The sequence below is a fragment of the Pleurodeles waltl genome, chromosome 8 (genome assembly GCF_031143425.1).
Source record: "Pleurodeles waltl isolate 20211129_DDA chromosome 8, aPleWal1.hap1.20221129, whole genome shotgun sequence".
In the NCBI taxonomy this organism is placed as follows: Eukaryota; Metazoa; Chordata; class Amphibia; order Caudata; family Salamandridae; genus Pleurodeles; species Pleurodeles waltl.
In genome coordinates this window covers 299196134-299212421 of record NC_090447.1, presented here as the reverse complement: position 1 = coordinate 299212421, position 16288 = coordinate 299196134, and the positions used below count along the sequence as shown (strand labels likewise).

General features: G+C 42.9%; 1 protein-coding gene across 2 annotated transcripts in view; it reads right to left on the bottom strand.

Annotated features, from left to right (window-relative positions):
• Positions 1–16288, bottom strand: part of CADM2 (cell adhesion molecule 2) — a 1888160-nt gene that overhangs the window by 416853 nt on the left and 1455019 nt on the right. For both annotated transcript variants that reach the window (XM_069204145.1, XM_069204144.1), the window contains exon 6: positions 4406–4576. In XM_069204145.1, coding sequence (XP_069060246.1) covers positions 4406–4576 — 171 coding nt within the window. The remainder of the gene's footprint in view (positions 1–4405; positions 4577–16288) is intronic.

Genomic DNA, 16288 nt, shown 5'->3' with positions numbered 1-16288 from the left:
TAAATTATTGATTGATTGATTGATTGACTTTTAGAAAGTGAGCATTTTCTTGCTTATACCATTTCTGTGACTCTGCCTGTTTGTGGATTCCCTGTCTGGGTCAGGTTGACAGTTGGGCTGGTTACACCTCACACATGACAGTGACACAAAGGGAGCTGGGGTGTAGCCTGTATTAGAAATGGGGTTTTTGGTTGGCAGTCAGGTTACCCTCTGTCCAAGCAAGAACCCTCACTCTAGTCAGGGTAAGTCACACACAATCCAAATTATCCTGTGCCCACCCTCTGGTAGCTTGGCACTGAGCAGTCAGGCTTAACTTAGAAGGCAATGTGTAAAGTATTTGTGCAATAAATCATACAATAACACAATATAGCACCACAAAAATACACCACACAGTGTTTAGAAAAATATATAATATTTATCTGGATAATTGCAGGTCAAAACGAATAAAGATGTAATGTGAAATTGTAGGGATATCACTGAAAAGTGATATTAAGTGTCTTAAATCTTTAAAAAGCAAACAAAGTCTCTTTCAAGCACAAAGTACCTGGTTTAAAGTGGAAAGTCTCCGCCAAGGGCCGCAGAAGAAGAGATAAGTGGAAAAATGGTGTGTGCGTCGATTTCTCCCCTGCACCCACGGATTTGCGTTGTTATTTTCACACGGGGACGTCGTGTGTTGTTTTCCGGCGCGCGGACAGTCTCTTTCTGTGGTTCGCGGGATTACCAGATGTCCCGGGGTCTGTGCGTGGATTCTTCGGCTTGTTTTCCGTCTGTGTGTCGTTCCGGGAGGCTGTGCGTGGAAATTTCGTTCTCACGGCAGGCGTCACGTCGATTTCCCCTCTGGAAGTTGGGCGGCGTTGTCCTTGCGAGGCCGTGCGTCGAAGTTCCGGTCGCCCCGAAGGCATTGCGTCGATCAGCGTCGGTGTGCGGCGATTTTCTCGCCGCGGAGCAAGCTGTGCGTCGAAATTTTTGGCACACAAAGAGTCCAAATGAAAAAGATAAGTCTTTTTGGTCCTGAGACTTCAGGGAACAGGAGGCACGCTCTATCCAAGCCCTTGGAGAGCACTTTTACAGCCAGACAAGAGTTCAGCAAGGCAGCAGGCCAACAGCAAGGCAGCAGTCCTTTGTAGAAAGCAGACAGGTGAGTCCCTTGAGCAGCCAGGCAGTTCTTCTTGGCAGGATGTAGATTCTGGTTCAGGTTTCTTCTCCAGCAAGTGTCTGAGGTGGTAGGGCAGAGGCCCTGTTTTATACCCAAATGTGCCTTTGAAGTGGGGGAGACCTCAAAGAGTGGCTTAGAAGTGCACCAGGTCCCCTTTCAGTTCAATCCTGTCTGCCAGGGTCCCAGTAGGGGATGTGGCAGTCCTTTGTGTCAGAGCAGGCCCTCCACCCTCCCAGCCCAGGAAGACCCATTCAAAATGCAGATGTATGCAAGTGAGGCTGAGTACCCTGTGTTTGGGGTGTGTCTGAGTGAATGCACAAGGAGCTGTCAACTAAACCTAGCCAGACGTGGATTGTAAGGCACAGAAAGATTTAAGTGCAGAGAAATGCTCACTTTCTAAAAGTGGCATTTCTAAAATAGTAATATAAAATCCAACTTCACCAGTCAGCAGGATTTTGTATTACCATTCTGGCCATACTAAATATGACCTTCCTACTCCCTTCAGATCAGCAGCTGCCACTTCAATAATGTGTGAGGGCAGCCCCAATGTTAGCCTATGAAGGGAGCAGGCCTCACAGCAGTGTAAAAACAAATTTAGGAGTTTTACACTAACAGGACATGTAACTACACAGGTACATGTCCTGCCTTTTACCCACAGAGCACCCTGTTCTAGGGGTTACCTAGGGCACACATCAGAGGTGACTTATGTGTAGAAAAAGGGGAGCTTGAGGCTTGGCAAATACTTTTAAATGCCAAGTCGAAATGGCAGTGAAACTGCACACACAGGCCTTGCAATGGCAGGCCTGAGTCAAGGTTAAGGGGCTACTTAAGTGGGTGACACAATCAGTGATGCAGGCCCACTAGTAGCATCTATTCTACAGGTCCTGGGACATATAGTGCACTCTACTAGGGACTTATAAGTAAATTAAATAGTCCACTTGGGTATGATCCAATGTTGCCATGTTTAAAAGGAGACAGCATATTCACTTTAGCACTGGTCTTAAAATCAGCAAAAACAGTACCTAAAATGTGGAGGGAGGCAGGCAAAAAGTTAGGGGTGACCACCCTAAGGCTGTCAGGTCTAACACTCATGAAAAATAGTTTGTTCAATTCCTGAGCTGAAACTGCCAAGTATGGAGGCATTATATCTTGTGGTGAAGTACTGAGCATATTAAACCACTTGTCAACCCCTGTCTCACTTCATGCCCAATCTTCATTTTCAAAAAGAAAATCTGATGTTTTGTGCTCACTCATTTATTCCAAATCATAAAGGATAGAAGAGCACATCCAAACAGCAGGGGGCAAATTAATTAAAGGGTTGCATCACTTTTGCACCACCCAACGGGGTGCAAAAGCACCCAAACCTTTAAAATGCAATTTATCAAGCCACGTAAGGCCACCTTGCATGACCTTGAGTGGCTTGATAAATCCAGAGTAAAAAGCATTACTTTTCCTTACTCTTCCCCAGGGAGGCGTTCCATGGGTAGTGTGTGGGAGTTCCCATGCAACACCCATGGATTTTGACACACTCCCATATTTATCATAAATGATAGACCTGGGAATGAGCTCAAATTGCTATGCTTCCTCAGATGAGGCATAATGAGGAGAAATATGCTATTTCTCCTTGTTTTCCTCTTTCTATGGGTGCTGCATTCTGAAGAATCAGTGGATTGTTTTTGAGGAGGAAGGTTTTTCCTCCTGCACAAACACAATCCAGCTTACAACACAAGCACCCTTACACCATGGTGCAAGTGTGCCTGCTTTGGCCCTATGGAGAACATTGTGCGGAAGTGCTAGGAAAAGGAAAGAATCAGCAGTATAATGTTAAATATGGCACACTCCTGTCCTTTCCCTATTACGCATTACAGTGCACGAGGGTGACTCGCTGCCCTGTGCGACTTGTTGATAAATGTGCCTCTGGATATATAGCAGCAGCCCAGTATCTCTCAGTTGTGTGCACCCTCTTCTTTACTGACTGCCACCCTGTCTTGCTTGAGATAGAGACAGGCTGTGACCATGACGATGAAGGTGTAACTGCCTCTGTGCCACGCCTGTGCATGGTGAGTTGAGAGTAACGGATGCAGTGAAGTCTGCCAAGAGGACCTTTGACATCCACGATTTAAATGCGACAACAGAGCCCCAGCAATTGACCAGTGTTTCCCCTAAGTATGTTATCTGATTTCTCTCGGATTCAATTTCCAGAGTGTGCTTTTACGCTGTTTTGGAATATTTTGTCACATAATGTAGTCATTTATAATAATTTATTTGAACTGAAAGTACAACTCATCTCTTTACTTACACCAGCTCTTGCCCTGCCTCTCTGCCTTTGAGAATGTGCTTTGCAAAGGATATGTCTTTCTGCAAAGCTAAAGGAAAATTTAGTTACAAGACACCCTATCTTTTTTTCCAAAATGTTCTCAGAAGACAAGTTTCCTACTTCTCCAAAGAGCCCTTCAGGAAGGTGAAGCTGCTCACTTCTCTCACTGCAGTCCGGCTTAGGGCAATGTCCACATGGGAAATGAGTAGTAGCAGAGACGGAAGTGGGTGGTGCCAGTAGTGGAAGATGGTGGTTTCAGTGGTGGAAGAGGAAGACTATCTCCTAATACAAATATTAGTCCCCTGCACTTCTTTTTTCAAGTTAATTACATTTAACAGTCAATAAATGTTTTACAACCTAGAGCTACATAAAATATTGTGTAGCAGTCACACATTCTGCAGAGTAAGAGAACTTCACTCAGTAACACTGTGTTCGGTAGGGGCAAAGAAGACCATGCTCTATACATTCTTATGTTTGCTCATTTCATACCTAAACAAAGTGTATGCCAGAGTCCCAGAATACATTCTAAAAACTATATTGATGTGGAAGTTATCATGCATACAAGAACACTCTCTTATTAGTCTTGCAATGTCTACGCCATGAGGTGCACCCCTGCTGTGTAGAGTAGAGTTCAGAGAGCTTGCAAGTCCTTTGGAGATCTATGAATGTGAGAGAAAAATCTGGATTTGCAATCTGTTCATGCATTATTTAAGACCATGCAGAGAGACCTCGTTTTGTAGGCACATTATAATGGTAACTAAAGTGAAAACACTTTTAAAATTGCATTAGAGACAACCTGTGGCTTCTTGACCTTTACTCAAGATAAACAGCCTAGAATCATCTATGTTGGAAACAGCTGATAAAGTATCCTCAATTTTAACATAGAAAATGATTAAAACAAATGAAAAAATGCAGTTTTTGTTGTCACTTACAGTGAATTTCAAGGACTTCCATTGCTATCTGAGGTGTGGAGTTTAAAGATTCGTGGTCTACTCGACAACTCACAACTGCACCGTCATCTCGACGATCACCCCGATAATCGACAGTACTACTGACACTGAACGTTTTTCCATTGATGTCACCCTCTTTGTAATAATGGACATCTGTACGGAAGATAAAATAACGCTTAGAACATCTGTAAGAAATTATCAGCGACACAACCAATTATGGAATGCACTATCAAAAAGTGTATTTTTTATAAAGTGGGTTCTCCCAATAATTGACAAACTGAACACAGAAGTGCTGTGAGTCGTTATGCTAAAGGTACCAATGCAAGTGTCTACCCTCCATTACATGCATATGGATCTGTAAACAGGGCCAGGTCTAGGCTGGTGTGACCGGTGCAGCCGCACCTGCCACTGACCTCCGGGACAGCGAATTTAGAAATAACACTGGTTTAAAAAAATACTTGCTGCAGAGTTCGTTGTGTCCAGCAGTTTTCATGCAACAATAACAACGTTAAGGTATCATTGGTGATTAATGTTCTTGCTGGAGAGAGATCGGAGTTTTATCTAGTGGCGGTTTCCAATCATGATAAAGTAGCACATAGGGTTAATGGGCCTGTGCACCATGCAAATCACCAAACAGTATTTTATGGGGATTGCTCAGTGGGTTACTACTCTTGTTACATAGATCCTTTTGTTATGTACATATCGTAAGTTACAACCCACATATGGCACAGTGAGCTATGAACTGTCTTCAAAGAGGTGCCTGCAAACTGCATGGTATAGGTTAGAATGATATGTTTTTTCCCCAGTCTTTCATTACCCTAGAATCTGATTTTACATTTCGGTGGAGGAGTTAAGAATTTAGATTTCAGAGGATGAGATATATGTCACCATTGTGAGGTGATAACCTCTCTGCCGAAATCTAAATCAGGAGTGAATGTTGCTAAAAAGGGTTCATTTTGGTAGCAACATTTTCTTGCTTGTATAGCTAACCATTGTGGTACGTTTTAAATCCTGAGACTTTGCTTCTCCAGATCAAGCATTCTTAAAACATACAACCTACTAGTATCTGTGACATATAACTCCTACACCTCGTAATCCTCATTGGCTTATATAAATTTCCTGTAGATTTATTTACACACAAATTATTTATTGGTTCTGTATAGTGTGTGTGATATAAAGTGCTCTCACACCGTACACTTTTTTGAGTAGCATTATAAAACAAATGAAATGTATGCTAGAGAGGGGCTATGGAGCAATGAGGGGCACTAGTCTACTGTGGTAGTGAGGGGCATCAACAAAGATTGCACACTGGGCCCCATCAGTATTCAAACCATCCCTGTTTATCAATACCTCAGTACTGGGTGTTCCTTGCACATGAAAGATTGCAAGAATGTGCTATCCGGGACATAAGGCCCGATGTACAATGCCTTTTTGCAGTTGCAAAAGGCGAAAATTAATGTTTGCGACCGCAAAAAAAGGCAGATATGATGTACCATCCCTTTTTTGCGAGTCGGTATGCAGTTACCCACTCACAAAATAGGGATTGCGACTGGCAATTAGGAATCGGCTTCGGGAGGGAGTCCCTTCCTAATTCTCTGTCACAGTGGCATGTATCGTTGTTTAGTGACTGTGAATGCATTCGCAAAACAATCACAGTAAACACCAATTTCAAATTGGTGTGAACCCATTTGCAAAAGGGGAGGGGTTCCTACTGGACCCCTTCCCCTTTGTGAATGCATGCGAAAATATATTGTCCAATCAGGCAGTGGTCCTATGGAAGGAAAACGGGCTGCATTTAAAAAAATAAAAAAAAACCAACTTTTTTGAAAATCAGTCACAGCAGGCCTATGAGTGAGGCGATTCCCAATGGGGGAGGAAATTGAATCACTTAACTGAGAAAACAAAATTAAGGTAGTCTAGCAAGTGAAGAATATGAACAAAAATGCATTGTACTTTTTACATGTTTAATTCTTTGCTTTAGTCCCATAACTGTCTCTTCAAAAATGAAAATAGGAACACACAAAAGCAGAAAGGGGACACAAAGAGATGGTGATATAGGGGCATATTTATACTCTGTTTGCGCCGGATTTGCGTCGTTTTTTTTTACGCAAATCCGACGCAAAACTAACTCCATATTTATACTTTGGCGTTAGACCCGTCTAGCGCCAAAGATCTTGGAGTTTGCATAATTTTTTAGCGTGGACACCTTCCTTGCGTTAATGATATGCAAGGTAGGCGTTCCCTTCTAAAAAATGACTCCGAGGCATGTGCGCCGTATTTATACTCCCGGGCAAAAATGACGCCCGGGAGTTGGCGGGTCAAAAAAAATGACGTCCAGCCGCTTTTGCGTAATTTCTTAACGCCTGGTCAGGGCAGGCGTTAAGGGACCTGTGGGCTCGGAAGGAGCGTTAGCCGGCGTTAAATTTTTTGACGCACAACTGCGTTGGCGCAGTTGTGCGCCAAAAAGTATAAATACGGCCCATAGTGTTAAAAGGCTGGGGTAAAGGTGGGCAACTAAGACACAATAGTGTTACTAATAATCACACTATTGTCTATTAATTTTGGAAAATTAAATACAAATACAAAGGCAAGGATTTTAAAATAATTACCAATAACATGAGCCTTTTTATTGTGACCGTGATCATGACACAGTCTAGATCATAGTATCTGAGTCAGTATCCTGTTTGGATTACTTTTTAAAGAGTAATCTAGCAAATCACTAAGAAGCTACGTGATTTATCAATACAAAGTGATAATTTGTTAAGCAGGGATATTGTCACTGCCTATGTCACTGGAAAATTGCAATTTCCGTTAGCCCTCAATCCACCCCATGTAATGACAGCAAATCCAAATTAATAGCGGGAACAACACATGTGAAGTCACCTATTTGAGGTGTGTCTTAATGAATAATTAAAATACTAGGTTTGTAAAATCATAACCTTTACAATATTCCCCATCTGGTTAGATTTAGAAGTGAACCCTCCTCAATCATGCTGCCAAGTTTCTGAGTAAGATTTTCTTCACTGATGATGATAGTTTTAGACACTATAGATGCCAATATATTTAATATCATCCTATTTATATTTGATCTGTACCAGTCGAATATTAGCTGTAGAGCACTGCATTTCTGAAGGCAGGTAGCGGAGCTGGCATCTTACGCTTGGGTTTCTGCACAACCCTCCGACAGAGCACTTGCATATGAGAGTGGATCAGGGGAAGCCAGTTCCAAAAAAGAGGAATACACCAATGGGTGCTTAGGGCCATCAGAGAAGAAGAAGTAATCATTTGTCGGCCTGCACCAGCAGGATCAAAAGCCCTAGCCACAGCTGAAAACTCACTCCATAAACACATGTGGGGGGTTACAAAAATTACATATCTTAGAAAGTGGTGCTCCAACAAGGGAGGGGCACAACACACAATGTTTAATGCCTCCGAGAAGAGCTGGAGCACCCCTGCCCAGGATGCCCCCATTAATTTTAAAGGTGTTGCCTAAGTCCTCTGATGTCTAAAAAGAATGACAAAGTCATTAGTCCTGAATTTTGTTTAATGCACCCTCATGTTGTGCTAGGCTCATGGTGGGTGTTGTGTTTTCAGGGTTCTTGGCTTGCTGGTGTGAAGACCTTCAGAGGTGTCCTAAGCGCCTGTGGTTCATTGTACGATTTGGGAGTTAGCTGATCTGTGGGACCTCTCCTTAGTGTATGCCACCTTGTTGGTTGTGAGGCATGGTATGGTATTTAGTACTATGTATAATATTGTACTGGCACGACAGCAAATAATGTGAATTATTTGTTGTATTGCTGAGATCTGAGTTTGTAGTCCACATATTCTTTCCTCAGTTAGCTTTGAACTTTTCTAGCTTACTACCCTCATAATAAAATGCAAAAAGGCAGTGGTACATGGTTCACAGTTAGCGGGGGCACAGTGTATTTACCCAGGACAACAGTGACAATTGAGCCCAGTTGTTGCAACTGGAGTTCAGTGTCCCCATTTGCCCTGGAGCCCTCTGACCCAGATTTAATAGAGCACCTATATGCAACTATATTTTGATAAATAAGAATCTTAAAATGGTAGGACAAGAATCTCAAGCAGGTCATCAAATTCAGGGGCATATTTATACTCCGTTTGCACCGGAATTGCGTTGTTTTTTTTTACGCAATGTCGACGCAAAACTAACTAACAAGGGACCTGTGGGGGCGGAAGGAGCCCAGAGGTGCCCTCCCATGCCCCCAGGGACACCCCCTGCCACCCTTGCCCACCCCAGGAGGACGCCCAAGGATGGAGGGACCCATCCCAGGGAACTTAAGGTAAGTTCAGGTAAGTGGTTTTTTTTTTTTTTGTGGCATAGGGGGGCCTGATTTGTGCCCCCCTACATGCCACTATGCCCAATGACCATGCCCAGGGGACATATGTCCCCTGGGCATGGCCATTGGGCAAGGGGGCATGACTCCTGTCTTTGCTAAGACAGGAGTCATTTCTATGGGGGTTGGGAGTGAAAAAAAATGGCGCAAATCGGGTTGAGTCGAAAAAATTGCCTCAACCTGACTTGCCCCATTTCTTGACGCCCAAGCCCCATATCCCCCTACGCCGGCGCTGCCCGGTGTACGTCGTTTTTTTTAACGCACACCAGACGGTGCCGGCGGCTAACGCCGGCTAACGTCATTCAATAAATACGGCGCCCGCATGGCGCTTCAGAATGGCGTTAGCCGGCGCTCATTTTTTTGACGCAAAACTGCATTGGCGCAGTTTTGCGTCAAAGTATAAATATGGGCCTCAGTCTTTTGATTCCATTCAGTACTGCATACAAAAATTAATCCATGTTTGTATATACTGTGTGTACGAAACAGGTTATGTCATGTGCCTAATGTTGAAAGGAAATTATACTAATGTAATGTATATCATATATTCGTTTTTTAACTTTGGTAGATATCCCTTTGTCTATTATGGTCCTCCTATGCACTTTATTCTTTTCAACATTTGTTAACGTTTTAGTGACATTTTGCTCTTTCTTTTGCTTTACTATATGTTTGAATCATTGTTATTTTAGTAGGATCTAGCGCTGTTCGCCTCCAACATTGATACCTGTACGTCAAAAGAAAAAAACACAATTTCACTGTTTTTCTGTCAAACTAAAGCAGCTTGAGTTGCATTAACTTCAAACATCAACATAGTCCAAGTGAATGTTTTTGAAAAAAGTATTGTTTTAAAAACTTTGACATGCCTATTTGGTATTAAATCATTCATTATGTTGCCGTTCCATCTCAAATGCAGTCTCTAACTGTTAACAGAAAGTGATATGTGAGCTTTGTCAAGTTTAGGCTTTAAGTTGAAATATACAAATTCTTCATAGAGTCTTTTGCATTAAGTACTTTTTCACATATTTGGCCTCTTCGCTAGGGTTTTTTTGATCTTTAAATTGAATTCTTAACATGTTTTTCAATGTTGTGTGATTACTTCCCTCTGCTTATTGATTAAGCGGACATGGGTGAACTCCTCCTCCTTACCTCTTAAATCCTCAAATGAGACTCAACAGAGTCAGTGACGTGTGTGCCGAATCAATTTAATTTAAGAGGTAGCACATCCCTGGTCCTGGTGCTAAGCACAATGTATGGCACATTTTGCCCTCTCAGTGTAGCCGTTTCTACAGTTCTGTCCATTCAAGGACTGTTCCACAGGATCTCTGGCCTTCAAGGGCAACAGTCAGAGTGTGGGGGGAGTGAGAAAATGAGAAAGGATGTCTAACAAGGATTTCTTCTTCTTATGCCTGAATGACGCCATTTTACAATTGATTAATGCATTGGTAGCCTTAATCTGGGTGTATCAAAATTGGCCTCCTTGACAGAGCTCTCTGAAGCTTCCACTTCCACTTCAAGATTATGCCAACCCTTTTTGTAGGTATGTTAAGTTATGTCCGGACCATACAAAAGGTGGCAGTGCTTTGAAACTGATGCATGTTTTTGTTCCTAATTTTTTTAACTATTTCTTTCTGATAGATTATTCATTGCTTTCTCAAGTTAGGAAGGCCTTTTGCCTTCTTCTTTCATGTCCTTGGTTCAGGGTAGATTTGGCACCTTGATTGTCGCCCCTTGCATCTTCCATCATTTTCAAGCAGAAATCAACACAAAGGATGGGACTCTTTAAAGGGTTTAAAGGACTTCATAAAATTGGTTTGTGACCCTGCTAGCATTAGAGAGTTCCCATGGCCCTGTTGCAATATAAATACATCAGGAAAATATTTTCAATGCCATCCCTGCCGCATGATTACTCCATAATACTTATGGGCCACCGTTTTGATTAAAATCCCTCAAATTGTCTTAACACTCCCATCACCACACACACAGTGTTTCAACTGGTAACAGTTTTCATTTACCAACTGTCTAATCTAACCAATTGTTTGATTTTCACTCCTCTGCCTGTATTATCAAAAAGCAGAGCTACTTTCAATTTTTTTGTCTTCTCATCATCAAATCATCATAAAATATTGTACTTCCATACACCTGAATGGCCTTGTTTGTTCTCACTCAAATAGCAAAACTATAGTTAACTGTGGAAGGGGGTTATTATTGGTGGTACTTTACTATTTGCATGGCCCAACCTTCCTAAATCACTAGGACTCAACCTCTTACCTAGATTTCACCCTCTAAATCACTAATAACATGCCTATGTAATTAAATTACCTTCCATGCCCCACGGATATAGAGAATCACCCTCAATCATTGAGAGGAAGGACCTATGGGGCTTTTCAGTGAGCCTGCATTTGTCTGGCAAGCCCTTTAGAATAGCTGCACAAATAAGGAAATGCCTGCCAGGTCTTTGCCTTATCAGTCCTAACGCCAACTGGATTTGGGCCTGATTTACGCTTGTTGAAAGACTGAAAATCTTTCTGAATGCAGTGCACTAAACTTGGTGTAAGCATCAAGAAACCCTATCGGGGAAAGTCTCATAGCCACAGGTAACCTTTGCCTCAACAAGCGAGCCCGCAGAAGAATTTTAGTTTAGCACACAGCATGTCTAAGGCAAAAGTTATAGATGCCCTCCTGTTCTCCACATTGGAAAGGTGTAAGCAAGGAAGGCCTGAATAGTTAAGCTGCACTTCCGTAATATGAGGCACATAACATATACTCATTCACCAATTTGCAGTTTCCTACTGCTTTTCCAAATGCCATTAGGTTGGTCCTAATCATTTTCACAACTAATTTCTGCTGATTATTATAAAGATCAAGTCCTTCAAAGGCTTTGAGACAACACAAGAGATAATAGGTTCTATCGAAAATCACAAGTGAAGTACCTGTATTGCCCTTCTCCCCAATTTTGGAGGGAATCCTGTCACAGATTCCAGAGCTGAACCAAAGTTGCCTGTGTACAAGAAACAGAGTAAAGTTGCCAGTACACAGACTTGTTCAAGGCATCTGTGTGCATTGATCAGAAACATAAAAGCCCATTTTCATTTTAACCCAGGTATTGGTGAATGGGGCCTCAATTACCATAAGAATGTGACAAAAATACTTAAGGCATTTGATTTTCTCCAAGCAGGCCAATCGTTAAACCCCTTCAAATAGTGTGACAGGATAGCTAGAGGTAACATGCTGCCTAATGTGCCATAACGGAGCATGAAACCTGTATGGGAAATGGGGATAACCTGTTACTGGGCACACATTGCTCTAGCTTTCTTATCCCAACATTTTACTTTTGCCCTACAGTGAGTCACCATACCAATTCACTCAAAACTATATTCCACTGTTAACTGAAAATATTTTATTTGATAATTCTCAGTAAGACCATAAACACTGAAATAATTAATCCAACGCATAAACACGCCATTATAAAGTTTTTTTTTTTTTAAATGTCCCTTAATAAGAGACACTACAAAAAAACACAAATAAGCTCCACATTAGGACGCTAAACTGATTAGGGCGGATATTTCAATTTCATCGTGGTTTTCTTTTCATGAAAAATACTTTACAATGAATGAGTGCCCTTCAATACAGCATTGCCTTCATATTTTTCTAGCTGATATCTGGATACAGAGAACAACCAAACTCTCATGTAACAAACAAGTAAATATATTTTGCCAGAACATTCTTCTTTAAGTGCTAGATGGCGGGTCTTCGCTGGATGGCTATATATATATTTCACGCCGGATTGTGTTTATTTCATCAACAAAAGTCACCCTGCCTTACTGGTTTGTTATAATGAAGATGTAAGGTGAATTTTAATAGAGGTGGGTACTGAATGAAGAGTAGAGCATTACCTACACAATGATTAATGTATATGTTATCTTGCTGTTTTTAGTTCCTTCATTGTCCTTTTATTATTTCTTCTCATGCTCTTATGTAACGTGCTGACGGTGTATTTTTGATATATAGACTCCAGTTGTATATTTGATTATGCAGAGGTGGTCTGTGGCTCCTCTTTATTCTAATCAGTCTTTTATGCGCTTTTTACAGGGGGAAAGGCAGGGGCACCTGAAGACACACTACACACCTTTCACCGAGTGTGTCCCTACCCCTTTTCTCCGATCACAGACACAGTGTTCACTCACTTTTCAGCTAAGTCTCACCTCTATGTTTTTTCGAATTTTCACGTGCTACAACATATGAGCACGTTCTATTTAGATTTCGCATGAATTTCGGCATCAATATGGCATGGCGTTATTATTGTATTGGCCCCGTTTGTACCAGGATTCTTGAAGCCCCTCATTATAAGTGAGCATGCAGAGGGGCCACTGCTAATAACATCGCAACCACTGGTCCTCCCACTCTGATCCTGATCGTGCAGTGGGTGCAGGTGTGGTGCGGCCGTCTCTCAAGATAAGCTACGACCCAGTTTGGCTTGTTAGTGTTCGTTTGGCCTGCGCAAACTCGAGGCCTGGGCCCAGCTGGGATGACTCGCCGCCGCAGGGTCTGATCAGTGCAAGGCTGGCAAGACTTTTCATCTGGTTAGTGACCCCATTCTCACCCGACTCCGGGCCTGACTTTGGGATTGGTCTCTATGAGACCCAGTAACCCTGACTAGACCTCAGAGAAACTTGACTCACAATTTAACAAGCAGCGCTTGAGCCCCAGCTGACCCTGAAAAGTTGCAAAAACAGATGGACGCTGAACTGCACTGCACCTAACTGTTTTCTGGTGCCACCTGGGCGACCTCCTACCTGGTAGAAGAGTGGAACTCACTGCACACAAAAAAGTACACGGTTCAATGCCAAGCAAAAGGCAGGAACAGGAAGTGATTGCTTAGTGACTGCACAACTACCCAACCTTTATAGTTGGTGCTCTTGGTAGATTTGCACTGAGAGTTGTAGCCGCAGCTACTGCACAACAGACGAACGCTCCTCACCCACGACTACACCCTATCACACATGCGCTACTTGATGCGGTAGGCAGTCTAGCAAGAACTGCACCTATTCTGGCCCCACTTGTGGACTCCTCCAAAGGACAGGGAACTTATTCTCCCTATCCCTCTACAAGCCTCCTCACTTCCAGAGTCCCATGGGGAAGGGCACATGAAAAGGAGATCAGGATATGGTTGCCACTGTTCCAGCAGAAGTGGGGGACTCCCTAGGCAAGGATTAAGGTTGGAGCTTACACCCGGGGTCTGCTGAAGGACCTACCATACAGAAGATCTTACAGGCCATCACAGCATCCAGCGAAGCCTTTGAGACAAAGATAGACACACTAAGCACTAGCTTGAGGCTTTTCAGATATGACCATCAACACTTAGTCGAAAATGCCCCCCACCCTAACTGCTGTGAACACGCAGCTTGCCACTGTAGAATCCAAGATAAGAATCCTTGAAGTGTGGGCAGAAAATGCAGCGAATAGATCATGCCACAATAATATACCTGTGGTGGGACTTCCTGAGAAGATTGAAGGAAACAATATGGTGACATACCTGGAGAGATGGCTCAGCGTTGAAGTGGCCCCTGAGTTCATCTATACATTCTTTGTAGTTAAACAAGCACACAGAATGCCTTCGAGACCCCTGCCTCCTCGGGCCCTCCCATGACCAGTTGTGGCCCGCTTTCTGTATTACAAGGACTATGATCATACCGTGAGACAAGCCCAACTGTGCGATGCTCTAACTGTTGAAATTGTAACTGTTGAAATTGTAATGCTATTTTCTGACTTCTCTGAGGACGTCCAGCACCAAAGCTCCAGTTACACATAGGTGAAGAAGAAATTACGAGACATTGGAACCTCTTACTCTATGATGTTCCCCACGTGGCTGTGAGTGGCGAGCCCAGAGGACACCAGGTTCTTTTAGACCCCACGGGAGATCTGGAGTTGGCTTGACCACCATCCTTAACTTGGACCCAGCAGAGAACCCAAAAAAGGACTAGCGTCGTGCAGACCATGCTCCAGCCAAACAAGGCCTTCACAAAACCCTGTAGCCTCAACAAGAACAGGGACACAACAAGAGTGGTAGAGAGTGGTGGAGGACGTGGGCTCACTGGGTGGCACTGGATCCGGATGACCATCATCACAGCATAAAGAAGAGTAGAGGAGCTTAGACTTGGATCAATGGTCTTGTCGATCCGATGAGTGGAGTGTCATCTCGCCAGATGTGACTCCCAAAACAACAGGAGGAACTAATTTAAAATACCATTTTCTGTTGTAGAGTTATTTCCAACTGGGATATGGCTGAGGCCATGAGTTTCTCGAGTTATGAGAATGGGACAGCCTGGTGCTCTTACATGTGAACATATTTACAATGTTCTCAGTAGTTGGATGGGAGCCATCACCACTAGGTCTGCTCTCAGCTGTCTTTCCTCTCCAGGATATATCCTGGGTATTCATGAGAAAGTTTAGAATTGTTTCAATATTTGGATGGGAGGGAAATATCTTCTTGTCCTGGGGACTGGGAGTTGAGGTTTGATTTACTTGAATGTTGTTGTTGGTTTTTGGGGTTCATCGAGTCAGAAACTAACGCAATGTCTGTTACAGTCTGTGGCCAATAGCACACTTTAGGGGGAGGAAATTATGGCCTATGGGGGCAGTGAGATGGGTACATCAGTAATAATACAATGGCAACACCCTTCTTCTCTAAACTGATCTCCTGGAACATATGGGGAAAGCATTTTATGTCAAAACGTTATAAGGTATTCTCCTATTTAAACAGTTGGGGGATTCACATAGCCCTATTTCAAGAAACACACTTAACAGCCAAGGAGGGAGTGGCCCTTCAGCATAGGTGGGGAGGACAGGCCTACTATAAAATGTACTCTGCTTTTGTCGGGGGGTCCTTTTGTGGATACTAGCAGGAGTTATCTTCCAACACATACCATGGGCCCAATTTACAAAGGTAACGTTAAACTTTTGGTCTCAGCTTAGACCAAAAGTCTAAGTTTATGACTTTTGGTATCCAAAAAGGGCATTTACAAGTAGCATCTTTATGTTAGCACTCGAGGTGGAGATTCCACTCTAGGTGTGGAGTGTACTTTCCACACCCAGGGTGTACTCTCTGCCTCAGAAGTGTATTCTCTGCACTCGGGGGATATCTCCGCCCTGACTGCGAAGAGTACAGTCCAGGTGCGAGAGTACACTCTGCAGCATGAGTCTAAGGTTAGACCAAAAGTTTAAGTTTACTGTTAGAAATGGGGTCTTTGGTTGGCAGCCAGGTTAACCCCTGTCCAAGCAAGGACCCTCACTTCAGTCAGGGTAAGTCACACACAATCCAAATTATCCTGTGTCGATCCTCTGGTAGCTTGGCACTGAGCAGTCAGGCTTAACTTAGACGGCCATGTGTAAGGTATTTGTGCAATAAATCATACAACACAAAATAGCACCACAAAAATACACCATACAGTGTTTAGAAAAATATATAATATTTATTTGGTTATTTGCAGGTCAAAAATGATCAAAGATGCAA